Source organism: Gossypium arboreum, chromosome 9 (assembly GCF_025698485.1).
Source record: "Gossypium arboreum isolate Shixiya-1 chromosome 9, ASM2569848v2, whole genome shotgun sequence".
Classification (NCBI taxonomy): domain Eukaryota; kingdom Viridiplantae; phylum Streptophyta; class Magnoliopsida; order Malvales; family Malvaceae; genus Gossypium; species Gossypium arboreum.
In genome coordinates this window covers 85,698,899-85,712,901 of record NC_069078.1, presented here as the reverse complement: position 1 = coordinate 85,712,901, position 14,003 = coordinate 85,698,899, and the positions used below count along the sequence as shown (strand labels likewise).

Sequence of the window (14,003 nt, the reverse complement as noted above, 5' to 3'; positions counted from 1 at the left end):
TGAGTTATAGAATTATAAATTAAGATCCGCTAATTTTTCCTGAAACTAGACTCACAAATCTTCTTACCATAAAATTTTTAGAATTTTTTGTTTAGCCATTAAATACAGTTTGTTCTTTAAATTCACCACTATTCTGCTCTCTGACAGTTTCGACCATTCTTCACTAAAAATTAATTATCTCACAGTACAAAACTCGGATAATATTCCTGTTAATTTTTCCTGAAAATAAACTCATTAGAGATTCTAAACATATAACTTTAAGCCTCTAATTATTTTTCTTAAAGTTTTGGTGATTTTCCAAAGTCAGAACAGGGGAGCCCAAATTCATTCTGACCTTGTCTCACAAAATTCATTATATCTCATAATTTACAATTCAATTACTTATACAGTTTCTTCTATAAGAAACTAGACTCAATAAGCTTTAATTCCATATTTTATTCATCCTATAATTTAATTTCTAAAATTTTTGGTGATTTTTCAAACTTAGACTACTGCTGCTGTCCAAAATAGTCTTAGTACAAAATGTTGATTTTCTACTTTAATTTCAATTTAATCCTAACTAAATTCACTTACTTTTCTATCTTAATTCATACTTTATTTCTACTCAATTTTTAACCAAAATTAGACATAATTATCTATTTTTCATCATAAAACCATAATTTCGAAATTCTTTCAATTTAGTCCTTAAAGCATAAAACTTATGAATCACTTTACAATTCAATCCTTATTTCATTTCTAACTTGAATTTCTATCAATTTAGCCATTAATTCATCTTTTTGTTCAACTTAATCAACACATAAAAATTCATTAACTTCCTAACTTTTGATATAATTCGTGTAGTACTCTTCTCTAGAATTCCATAAACATCAAAATTGCAAGAAAAGGGATCAAATTGACTTACCAAATTAACTTTGAACCTTGAAACCCCAAATTTTCCCTTTTCTTTTTCTTTCTTTCTTTCTCCCCTGTTTCTTCTCTGTTTCGTTTCAATTTCATTCTGTTTCTTTAGTTTTATATATATATATATATATATATATATATATATATATATAATATAATATAATATAATATAATTAAAACATAAAATATCTTTATTATATAATAATATAATAATATACAAAACATAAAAAAATTTTAGATTTTCTTCACGATAAATCGCCTCAATTTATACTTTTGTATAATTGCCCTTTTAGTCCTTTTATTTTCTTTTAATCTATAATTCAACTTTCACACTTTATTTAATTTGGTCCTTTTACTTAATTATTCTTAATTAAATTAAATTCACTTAATTAAACTCTAATTAACCACTCATTTTACTTAGTAAATATTTTTAGTAAATATTTACGAATCCATTTTCGAAAGAGACCGAAAATACACTTTTTGATAGCAGTAAAATTCGGTCATTACAATTCTCTCCCCTTAAGAAATTTCGTCCTTGAAATTTGCCTAAAAGAGAGGTGGGGGTTCAGTGATCTCACTGTTTCTTTCGGTTCCCATGTTGCTTCCTCGATGATATGACTTTACCACTCAAGTTAATATCTCAACTGACTCTTTTTCATACGATAAATCAGACCAACTTCTAATATCCTCTATGGTATTAACATGTAAAAGATCTGATTTACATCTTTTGAGCATCAAATCCTGATAATCCCCATAAATTTCTTGTAATTTTGGAAGTAAAACCTAATAATATATTACCAGTCTGACTTTTTTTTGTTTTAAAAATTCTACATGGCCCAACAGAACGAGAACTCAATTTCGCTTTTTCATCCCAATCTCAAAGTTTTCTTCCAATGTGAAACTTTAAGAAATACCGCATCACTGGCAGAATGCTCGATATCCCGACATTTTAAATCTACATACAATTTGCTTTCAGTCTGTTTTGAATTACTTGCACTTTTTCTTCAGTTTCACAAATCAAACAACTCTGCATATTCCTTTTCTCACAGTATTCAATCAGATCCCATGCAGTTTTATATTCATAATCATTCAGAACTTCATACAATGCTGAAAACTGTTATTATGTACCCAGAACTTCTTGTATTCATTCTAGAATCATAATATAAACCATGTATCTCGATCAGAAATAATAAAAACTAGCAAACCATATGATCTAACAATCTCAAAAACCCATATTTTAGACAATTATTAAGTAAGAAATGTATTCATACCTGAATAGAATATGCAGACTTTGCCATACTTTTGACGATTATTTAAATACCGTCTTTCTTTTTCGAAGATCGAGGTAATTCCAATTCAAACTCATAGAAATTATATCCCATTTTCATTCTGATATCTTTTCCAACTGTAACAGTTCTGAAGGTATCTGTATCTGATATAAACATTTATATACAATTTCAAAGTATTGCTTTTCTTTTCCCAGTCTTTTAACACATCTGCCTCAAATCACTGTACATCTTATTCTTCCAGAATGCATAGACATAGTACTACTATAATTTCATGTAAATTCTCCTGTATAAGTTCTGAATCCCTCTGTTCAGCTTTTATTTCTAAATAGCAAACAACCATCATATCCAATTCGAAATGTTTAATCAGAAATCATCTATACACTATACCTATTTAACTAGTAACTCATTATCACATTTCTGAACTTTGCAGACCTACTGTAGAGAAGTAAGTTTAACCTTTATTTCAACTAGAATTGAGCGATCATCAGATAATGACAATAGAGTGTTCATATCTCATAACACAAAGCAAAACTTTCAATTCTGAGTATTCATAACTCCATTTGCTTTTTCCTGGATGATATTCAATTATCAAATCATGATTCTTTAGTGCAAATACAATAGCTATCACTTTCGAATCATGTATCAAATAATTCTTCTCATGTAATTCTAACTCTCCAAAACATGATTCATTAGTTTTCTTTCTTGCATCAAAACATTGTTATCCCTGTAAATCACAAGTTTCTTCACCGGATGTAATGGCCTAAATTCAAAATTATTGGAACAGTGGTTTCGTAACCACAAATCTGATTTAAAGAGAAATTTATTTCAATATTTTTGCATGAAAATTGATATGATAGGAAAATCGTATGGAAATATTGATAGAAAAATTTTACCGATTTAGTGATTAGATAGAAAAAGAAATTATTGAAGAAATTGGGTAAAAAACAAGGTATCGAGACCTCTATCTCGTAAAACCGAGTCAAAAATAATTTTATAAATATTTATGAAATGTTATTAATGTGGTATTAAAATTTCGTTAGGAAATTTTAATGTTTGAGTAGTCAATTAAATGAAAAGGACTAAATTGTAATAGGTATAAAAGTTTCTAGAATGATTAAATAGCTTAAGAGTCTAATGAGAAAGGGTTTAAAAGGAAATTAGACCCAAAAGTTATTTGGGCTGGATCAGCAGAAAAATTAATAAATTAAAGGTAAAATTGAAATATTGTAAAATTAACTAAATAAAGCTAGGACTAAAGAGGAAATATCTAGATTTCTCTTCATTTCTCTTCAATTCCAGCAGCTAAAAATGCCATAGGAGGGTTCTCTAAGCTGTTATTTCATAATTTTTTCACCAAGTGAGTTAATCCTTGCCTTTTTCTTGTAATTTTTGTGTTTCTAAGACTTTTACAACTAGGTCCTACTATTAAATTCATTAGTTTTTGATTTCATGGATGAAATTGAAAGTCACCATGGTTTATTTATGTAAGTTTATGATGAAATAGAATGAAATTAAAGCTTTAATTTGTTTATGAGATGATTTTATTAGGTAATTTCAATAGAAATTGATTTTTAGAACCTAATTGTGACAATGCTTGGAATTAAAGTCTATTGCTGAAATTCTGATTCCTAAAGGTTGTAAACTAGTTTAAGGTGATAGAATAAAATGTTAATTGAGAAAAATCAGCTCAATTGAGAGGCTAATTGAGTAGGGACGAAATTGTCATTTATTAAAAGCTTAGGGGAAAAATGGTTTGGACAACAGCAGTAGACTAACTTTGAAAAAATCACTATAAATTTTAGAAATCGAATTAGAAGATGAAAAAAATATAGAATTAAATCTTATTGAGTCTAGTTTCTCATGGAAGAAATATGTAAGTAATGAATTTGTAAATTTTGAGATATAATGAATTTTGTGAGACAAGGTCAGAATGAATTCGGGTTCCCCTATTCTGACTTTGAAAAATCATAAAAAATTTAAGAAAAACAATTATGGGCTTAAATTTATATGTCTAGAATCTTTAATGAGTCTATTTTTAAGAGAAACAAACGAAAACGTTATTTCAATTCTGTATGAAGAGATAATTAATTTTTAGTGAAGAAGGGTTAGAACTGTCGACAACAGAACAGGGGTGACTTTAAAGAATAAACTGTACTTATTGGATAAACCAAAAATTCTGAAAATTTTATGGTAAAAAGATATATGAGTCTAGTTTTAGGAAAAATTAACGGATCTTAATTTGGAGTTCCGTATCTCAAGTTATAAATAATTTAGTGACTATGACTCAAGTAGACAGCTTTGAATGAACTATAAATAATAGTTGAATTATAAAGAATGTTGCATATGAACATGAAATGTAGTACTCTTCTCTAGAATTCCATAAACATCAAAATTGCAAGAAAAGGGATCAAATTGACTTACCATATTAACTTTGAACCTTGAAACCCCAAATTTTCCTTTTTCTTTTTCTTTCTTTCTTTCTCCCCTGTTTCTTCTTTGTTTCGTTTCAATTTCATTCTGTTTCTTTAGTTTATATATATATATAAAATATAATATAATATAATTAAAACATAAAATATCTTTATTATATAATAATATAATAATATACTAAACATAAAAAAATCTTAGATTTTCTTCACGATAAACCGCCTCGATTTATACTTTTTGTATAATTGCCCTTTTAGTCTTTTTTATTTTCTTTTAATCTGTAATTCAACTTTCACACTTTATTCAATTTGGTCCTTTTACTTAATTACTCTTAATTAAATTAAATTCACTTAATTAAACTCTAATTAACCACTCATTTTACTTTGTAAATATTTTTAATAAATATTTACGAATCCATTTTTCAAAAACGGAGACCCGGAAATACACTTTTTCGGTAACGGTAAAATTTAGGTCATTACACTTCCAGTGGCATTTCTCATGACAAAAGGCACATTCATCTTTCCCAAGTTTGGACTTTGACTTTGATCTCCCTTCTGAGTTTTTCTGTGAGTGTATGAACGGCCTCGGACTACTAAAGCTTCTATGTCTCTGATTGAGTTTTTCTGTTTGTCCTTCTTTCTCTGTTCATAACTGTATAAGGCCGCACAGACTTCGCTCAGAGATATATCACTCTTTCCATGAAGTTGAGTAGTTTCTAGGAACTCAATCTCCTCAGGAAGTGACCCCAACAGCATCAAAGCCAAATTTTCATCTTTGAATGTCTCATCCATATTCAGTAAATCAGTGACTAACTGATTAAATTTGGTGATGTGATCATTCATTGTGGTACCTGGGACGTAAGTGAAACGAAACAGTCTTTTCTTCAAGTAGAGCTTATTTTGACTGTTTTTCTTCAAAAAATTTTCTTCAAGTGCCACCCACAACTTATTTGCAGAAGTCTCATTTGAAAAAGCATACCTCTACTCTCGAGAAAGGCATGATCGAATTGTGCCACATGCCAACCGATTGATCGCCTTCCAATCTTTCTCTTGTATATCATCTGGTTTCTTTTCATCAATGGCAATGTCTAGACCCTGCTGAAAAAGGGCATCTAGAACCTCACTTTGCCACATACCGAAATGGCTCGTGCCATCAAAGATCTCCACGGCCAATCTTGTCCACATGGACGATGTTAAAGTTCCTAAATCGTCCGTTATCTCTATAATCTTTTAATATACCTAAGGAAATCTTTTCTGATGTGGAAGATCAGTTTAAACTGCAACCACAGAGCATACTACGATTAACCTTCGGCTCTTGATACCACTTGTTGTTCCAATAGGGTTGGAAGCATGTAAATTATTGTACTAAAAAATCACACAAAGTTCAATTCCCAGGAAAGAGAGATGGATCACAAGGATCTCTTAAGTACCAAGTCTTTCCTTAATCAGAATATCCCTTCTATCGTAATTTAACAGCACAATTAAATACTACTATTATACCCTCAAATATTGAAAGAAAAATTAGTACAATAATTTACACGCTTCCAACCCTATTGGAACAACAGTAAGAACTTTAGAAAACTCCACATCCTCATTGCTCTGCTAAAACTTGTTTCGAATACTCCATATATTCCAACACACCAACTCTATCAACTTCTAACACTTCATTGGGACTTCCCACTCCTCTCGCTTAAATTTTAATTATAATTTAATTTAAATTCTAGTATAATTCTATTGGTTAATCATTATTTAGTAAGTAAATATTGTATTAAATAAGAAGTCTCTTGCAATGGGGATTTCTTAATAATCAAATAATAGGTTCTATAAATAGAATTGATTTTCGCTTTCAGAATTATGAAAGTCATAAAATACTTATGGGATCTCTATGAGAGAGATGGTTTTGTAAGATTGTAAGGAATTTGATAAAACTTCATGTTAAATATGAGAGAGATGGTTTTATAAGATTTTATATATTTTAACTTCATAATAATAATATAAAAATATTGTATTTTATGAAAAATAAAATATATAAAATTATTCAAAACACCTCTAGAATGGATTTAGACAAATGGTTGTCCTAGTTCAAATGTATCTAGACAATCATTTGTTCAGATTCATTCTAGTCTCAAATAATATTTCTAATATTTTTTATAAATTTGATTTGTTTTAAAAAATTTTAAAAAATGATTTGTTATAAAAATTAAAAATATATAAAAATACTAAAAATATATGTTTAGAATAAATTTGAATAAATTATTGTTTAAATTAAAATGAATTTGGACAATCATTCGTAAGTTTATTCTCTATGAGTTTAAAATATATATTTTTTAATTTTTATATTTTATTTTATGTGTCGTCATGCTATTAATTGTCATTGTTAGTACCACATTAACGTATTTTAACAGTGTTAATCATATATCTAAAAAATATTAAACTATTTTTAAATTTAAGTACGAATTGATTCTATATATATTAACCTAAAAAAAAAAAAAGTTGCGATAACAGTAAGTTAACGACGTCCCAGCTGATGAACGTCATCAACATTATTTTTATATATAAGCATATGTCAAACAAAATAAAATGATGTCATTTGATTATTATTCTTTCAAAAGCGGAGGATTTCTCCTTTAAATAGTTTGCCCGTTAGATTAGTTTTTTTTTTTTATTCAAGTAATTCATCCTTTTCTGAAATATTATGGACAATAAGAGAGCAATTTGTTGTTGATTGTTTTGTTATTTTGTATATGTAGTTTGTCTCCCTGGTGATTCTAAAATTGACATATGCTTTAGTTAATATATTTTTAATTACAAATATAATTATATTTGCAAACAATATAATAAATATATCCTAATCAACTATAATAAAAATTAAGTATTATAAGGTATGATCATATATATATATATATATATGATTTATGCAAAGTGAAAGTCAATTTTGATATCAATTTTTTAAACCTCAACCTTTGCCAACAATTCTAAAGTTTTATTAACAAAATCATATATATACTAATTTTCTTATCCCGTGCAATTAATGTACGGATTAATTATATGTATAAATTAAATATATTAAATATTTTTAATTTATTTATAATTTTAGGAATGATATAAAAATAAAAGTTGATTATTGAAAAATATTTTTAAAACTAATATGTGAAACAATAATTAAGATGCAAAACTATAAATTCAACACTTTTAAAAATTATAAAATATTATCTAAACATTATTTAACAAAAATTCAATTTAATTACATTTGGTAATTAATTTAATAAATTTATGTTCAATTTAATTACATGTGATTAATTATTAGCTTTGTTTTTCTTTCTAAAATTGTATTCATCATATTAGTATTTTGAAACAATTGTTGAAGGCAGAGATTGAAGATAAGGAACATTCATACCATAAGTTCTGTTTTAAATGTTTATTTTTTATTATTTTGATAAATATCACTACTTAATTCAAGTTCATTTTAAGTTATATTTTTTCTTAATTTATATTCATAATAATATAATCTATTGTAAATTTAAAATTAAACATTTATACCATTTTGTTTTTACTTTCTCGATCATAATATTACTAAAATGTTACAAATCTTATAATAAATAAATAAATAATATTAAAATTGATATATGTAACTTAACTTGTGCATCGCAGTAGATAAAATACTAATTTATTTCTAATACATATATAAATATTAAAAGTTTAAGTTTTACGAATATAATTAATGATTATTAATTTTAAAAATATATTTTAATGCAATATATACTTAATTTGTTTATTTATTTATGTTAAAAGGTAAGCCCAGTTGTCTTTTATTTATGTTTTTTATGGTCCTGAGCCCAACATTAATTGTTTTTGGTTTTGTTTTTAATATTCTCAATAAATAAAAGCCTAGTCTCTATATTCAAAAATAAAAATAAAAATAGAAAAACAATAATATAAATGATGTAATAATTTCTTCTAATGCAACAGCAATTATATCACTTTTAAGTATGTATAAAAATAAATGCCTGTGAACCAAGTTGTTCAAAAGATGGTACTTCGTACCTGACCAATTGCATCAGATTTGTTAGGAATATTCGGTTAATGTTTATTCAAAACTAATTACAAACAAAATTTTGAAGTTGGGTGTGGTATGTATTATAATGTAAATTATTTAATTCGGTTCATTTTAATTTTTATATTTTTAAAATTGGTTAATCAATTCTTACTCAAACGATTACAGTTAAATTCATTTAGTTAAATTATGTTATTATTCATATATTAGGTGTAAAATTGTAGATGTGTCCTTGTTCTCCAATTTGATCATTTTAGTTTCTATATTTTTCAAATTTTAAAATTTTAATCTTAACGCAAATAAAACCCTTAATTCATTAACTATTTTTTTTGTGAGTAATATTTGGAAAACCAAAATAAGATAACATTACACATATGATAATATATTTGCCTTATAAGATTTGGAGATAGCAAAACTTAATGAATTTAATTAACAACAGTCAATTTGTCGAGATTGAAATTTTAAAATTCAAAAGGACTAAATACACAACTTACACATAAAACAAGCACTAATAGTAAGATTTAACATTATTAAAATAACTAATCTTGAAAACAATATGTTCTGTTATTTATATTCAAGAACAAGTTTGTGTATTGTTTAATTCTAACAGAATTATTAATAATATTAGGGAAATTATTTAGTACATTGTTATTGGAGTTTTAGACTCCACCAATATAATAAAAAATTAACAAGTGCACTATAAAAATATATCATTAATTATTTTATTATTATTCTATATTTAAAACTATGAGACATGTTTGTTAGTACTATAAATTGCAACCATCAGTTGTAATTCACTTTGCAACTAAACAAGGGATGAAAATGAAGCAAGTAGAAATTTTTTTAAAAACAAGAAAGATTTCTATAGAGGTAGTAGGTGAGTCTATTGTTGAGAAAGTATAAATTATACTAACGTAAAATAGATGTCAATGGAAAATAAAGTGTAAGATATGAGAGTTATTTTGTTGAGTTTCAACATGTTGATTTTATTTTAACTCGAAATAGAATTGAACATCATAGTAAATAAGTTGTTAGAAATTTTTTTGGAATTTTTGTTTAATTATTCTATTTACATTTACTTATTTTACACTACTTATTTTACACTTTGTCAAAGTATTTTTGAAAAATCATCATCTATCTTCAACCTAATTGTAAATTTTTTTTGTGTTGACTCATAAACATGTGTGAAAATGATTGATTAAAGAATTAATTAGGTTTTGGTGCGTTATGATTAACTTGCATATTGATTTGTGCTTAGTACTAAACTTTACTGAGTGCAAGAATTACTCGAAACTTTCGGTTATAAAATAACCTTAAAGAAAATTCACATGAGGACTATAACTCTGTACACTTATGGAGAGGCAAGTCCGGTTTTAAAGTTTTTGTTTTAATTGAGTCATAATTGCATAATTTTAAAAGTCGAGTGAATTTGTCTTCTAGTTACACATTCAATTATAACGAATTATAGTAGTTGGAAGTGTAAGAATTGGAAATGGATATAGAAGTTTGTTATGTAGTTCGAAACTTCTTCAGAATCTTACCTAGGGAGTAAACCACTATAAATCAACAGTGCAATATATGATTTAAGTTAACTCACTTGTCAAGTTACAATCTCACTCTTTTACATCAATTTAAAATCATTGAAAACTTAACTTCAAATTTAATATTAATCAATTTGTTTACAATGAATTTTGCACTAAAAATCACTTCCTAACGATGAACAAAATAAATGCTGTTTCCTCTTCTTTTCAAAAGTTAAAACACATATCTATAAATAGACATTGTAATATTTTGTAAAAGAGCATGAATATTTAAAATTTCACCCTAATTAAATCACTTATTATGAAATATAATAAAATAGATTTTCTTTACTTTAATTTCTTTTTAAATAAATTAAATCAGACTCTTAAATTTTTTTTCTTGGTCCAATCTCTTCTTAAATTATAATGTTAAAATATTACTCAAAATTGTCTGAAAAGAATAATAAATAATTATGATACGAAAATTAAGCATTAAAAAAATTGCACAACAATCAATTGCAACAACATTGGGACATTAATAAATTCATTTCGCACTTTTTTATACTTACATTTTTTAAAAATCATTTAGAGTTGTTTTTTTTTTTGGTATGTAAGAACTTAAAGCAAAGCTAAAAGACAAGATTGGAAATTGGAATTTGAACTGAAGCTTGAGGTTGTTTGGTAGCTCGCTATTATATCCGCATTTCAAATTTTAAAATAATATTTAGTTTATTATTTTCAAGTATTATTCATTAAAAATTTAATTGAATTAATAATTGTTATCTGTGAAAATTAAAATTTTAAAATTTAAGATTTAGAGTTATTCAATTAAAAATATGTATTAAATTTATAACTGTATATATAATACATTATTAATAATTAAATTTAATAAACAAACAGATTTAATTACTATTTTTGAATCAGAACTAAAATAATAAAATTGAAAAACATAAGAATTATAATTAACTAAATTGAAAATTATAAGATTAAAACTAAATTAAAATATGTATACTAAATCGTAAAAAGAATTTAACCTTCACAATTATCATAAAAAATTGACCCACGCCAAAGCTTTTGATTTTGTATTCCTGTCGTAATCAAATATAATAAACAAGCTTTTTGCCACGTGTTCACACAAATGGCAACTTAATGAACAACAGAGGACGCATATCAAGGCAGCAAGTCACGTACCGCATCAATTGTATGGAAATTCACCTTTCCTGACGAAAAAAAAAAATCCTTCCTCGTCTCGACCAAAAACAAGAAATCCTTGCTCATAGATGGAAGCTAGGTGTCAACAAAAGAGACAAAAGAATTATTTTTAATATATAGTTGTATAAATTTAATTTTAGAACTATATTAATGTAAATATATCTTTTAAGACAATAAATAATTTTTAGTTAAAAACTTCTATGCAAAGTAAGGAAATAATTCTGGTTAAAATAATGAAAAGATTAGGTTAACGTTGGCTTTTTCTCACAATCAGTCTATTCAAATTCGTTATAAAAGAAACAAAAAAGCAGCAATCAAAACAAGCATATAACTCAGAGAAGGAGATGAGTGAGGTGAAATATTCCGGCACAGGTGCCGGCGGCGGACACATTTGTATCATCCCATTCCCAGCATGCGGTCATATTCTTCCTCTCATGGACTTAACGCACCAGCTTCTTCTTCGAGGTCTAACAGTGACAATCATGGTGACACCCAAAAACCATAGCTATCTAAATCCTCTTCTTGTTTTACACTCTCCCAACGTTAAACCCCTCGTCTTCCCTTTCCCTTCTCACCCTTCCCTCCCTCATGGAGTCGAACAAATGCAAGATCTCCCCATTTCCTTTCTTCCCCACATTGTTAACGCCTTGGGAAAACTCTACCACCCTTTGGTTCAATGGTTTCGAGCCCAACAATCACCACCCGTCGCGATTCTATCTGATATAGTGCTCAGTTCTTGGACTGTTAACCTCGCCTCACATCTCAATATCCCAAATATCTGCTTCGTTCCTTTCAATGTTGCTGCAGTTTACTTCTGGATTAGTACACCGAGCTTCCTGTTACCCTTTTATAGGGAAGCTTTTACGATGAGTATGCAAAGCCAGGGGCTTGTTTTCAACTCGTTTAAAGAGTTGGAAGGTACAAAATTGGGTTTAATCAAGGAGAAATTCGCTAAACATTATAGGGTTTGGGGTGTCGGCCCTTTGCCGCCGGTGAAAGTTGGTGACGAAGGGTTAAATAAGAGAGGTGGGGCAACTTCAATACCACCAGATCAAGTCATTTCATGGCTTGATTCTTGTAAGGTTGATAAATCAGTGGTTTACATCGGGTTTGGAACTCAGATTACATTGACGAAACATCAAATGAAAGCGGTGGCGTCGGCGTTGGAAGAGAGTGGAGTTAGTTTCATTTGGGCGGTGAAGGAACCAATGGAAAGAGCTGAAGATGGTGACGATGATCAAAGCTTGATCCCTCACGGGTTTGAAGATCGAGTTAAGGGACAAGGCTTAGTGATCAAAGGGTGGGTACCCCAATTGACGATTCTTAAGCACCGAGCAGTTGGGTCTTATTTTACTCATTGTGGGTGGAACTCGGCACTGGAAGCAATTGTTGCCGGAGTATTGTTGCTTGCTTGGCCGATGCAGGCCGACCATTTTCAGATAACGAGGCTGTTGGCAGATGAAGTTGGTGCGGCGATCAGAGTTTGCAAAGGGTTAAGAAGTGTACCCGATGCGACCATACTGGCTCGGATCTTTGTCGAGTCCACGAACGTGGGACAACCACAAAGAGTTCGAGCCATGGAGTTGCAGAAAACGGCATTGAATGCCATTAAAGAAGGTGGAAGTTCTTACCAGGCTCTTGATAAAGTGGCGGAAGAATTGACTAGCTTTGGTTGCAATAGAACTGAGATGATGAAGACAATAAGATCGTCTCTGTAAAAAAGATTGGCCATTGTTGTTGCCTTGGCTTAGCTCTGCATTTTGAATTGATAAAATAAGCTTTAATCATTGGGTTGAGAATAATGTAAACTAGGAATTCAATCGATATAAGGCATAACGGCCCAAGAACATAACAAAATTTAGACAAAATAAAAGGAAAACTCACTCATTACAATTATAAATGGTTGGTATGAAATACTATGAAATGCTAAACATATACAAGGATGAGGCCTTTGGATATATTTTTTGTTATACGTGAGAGATGGTTGGAATTCATCGGTCAAATAGTCTCGCTCTGTAAAGTTAAGATGATATATTCTTGTAAGTTATTAAACATATGGTATATCTAATTAACCAATAAAAAAGTATCACATAGTGATAATTGATGAAGTGACATTTATTAAAGTTCTAAAATATAAATTATATAAAAGTTAGAAAATATTACATGAAATATACAAATTAAAAATATATAATTAAAATATTAAATATTATAAATATTTATTGAATTTAAAATTCATTTTTATAATACATTAATTATATAAAATAAAAATTGTAGGACTTTGTAGGAGGGCTGGATATGTATTTCAAAAAGAAAAGGTCACGAGGTGAGGAACAGACCGACCGTCGAGGGAGGCATGTTATGGCCCGTCCATCAATGCATATTGAAGGGTGTTGTTGGCCTGTGAGCGGCAGAGAATCGTTGCTGTCTCTCGAGCCTAAATTGTCATCATGACCCACACAGGCCAATAAGATCCACCCTGAGTCCCCCTCTAACCAGATAAAAAAAAGAAGGTAAATAGCCTTTAGCAAGCCACTAAATGGCACTATTTATTTGTTATTATTTTAATAAATAATTTTCAAAATATATTACTTTGGTAATTTTG

General features: G+C 28.2%; 1 protein-coding gene across 1 annotated transcript; it reads left to right on the top strand.

Moving 5' to 3' along the window:
• Positions 1-11,707: 11,707 nt before the first annotated feature.
• LOC108455870 (flavonol 7-O-rhamnosyltransferase-like) lies at positions 11,708-13,301 on the top strand. The gene has a single exon (XM_017754439.2). The coding sequence runs from the start codon at positions 11,746-11,748 to the stop codon at positions 13,117-13,119; it is 1,374 nt and encodes a 457-aa protein (XP_017609928.1). The 5' UTR covers positions 11,708-11,745; the 3' UTR covers positions 13,120-13,301.
• The last annotated feature ends 702 nt before the right edge of the window (positions 13,302-14,003 follow it).

What these genes read in the sequence shown, in the direction of transcription:
- LOC108455870 (XM_017754439.2), top strand. Translation starts at nt 11,746, where the DNA reads ATGAGTGAGGTGAAATATTCCGGCACAGGTGCCGGCGGCGGACACATT.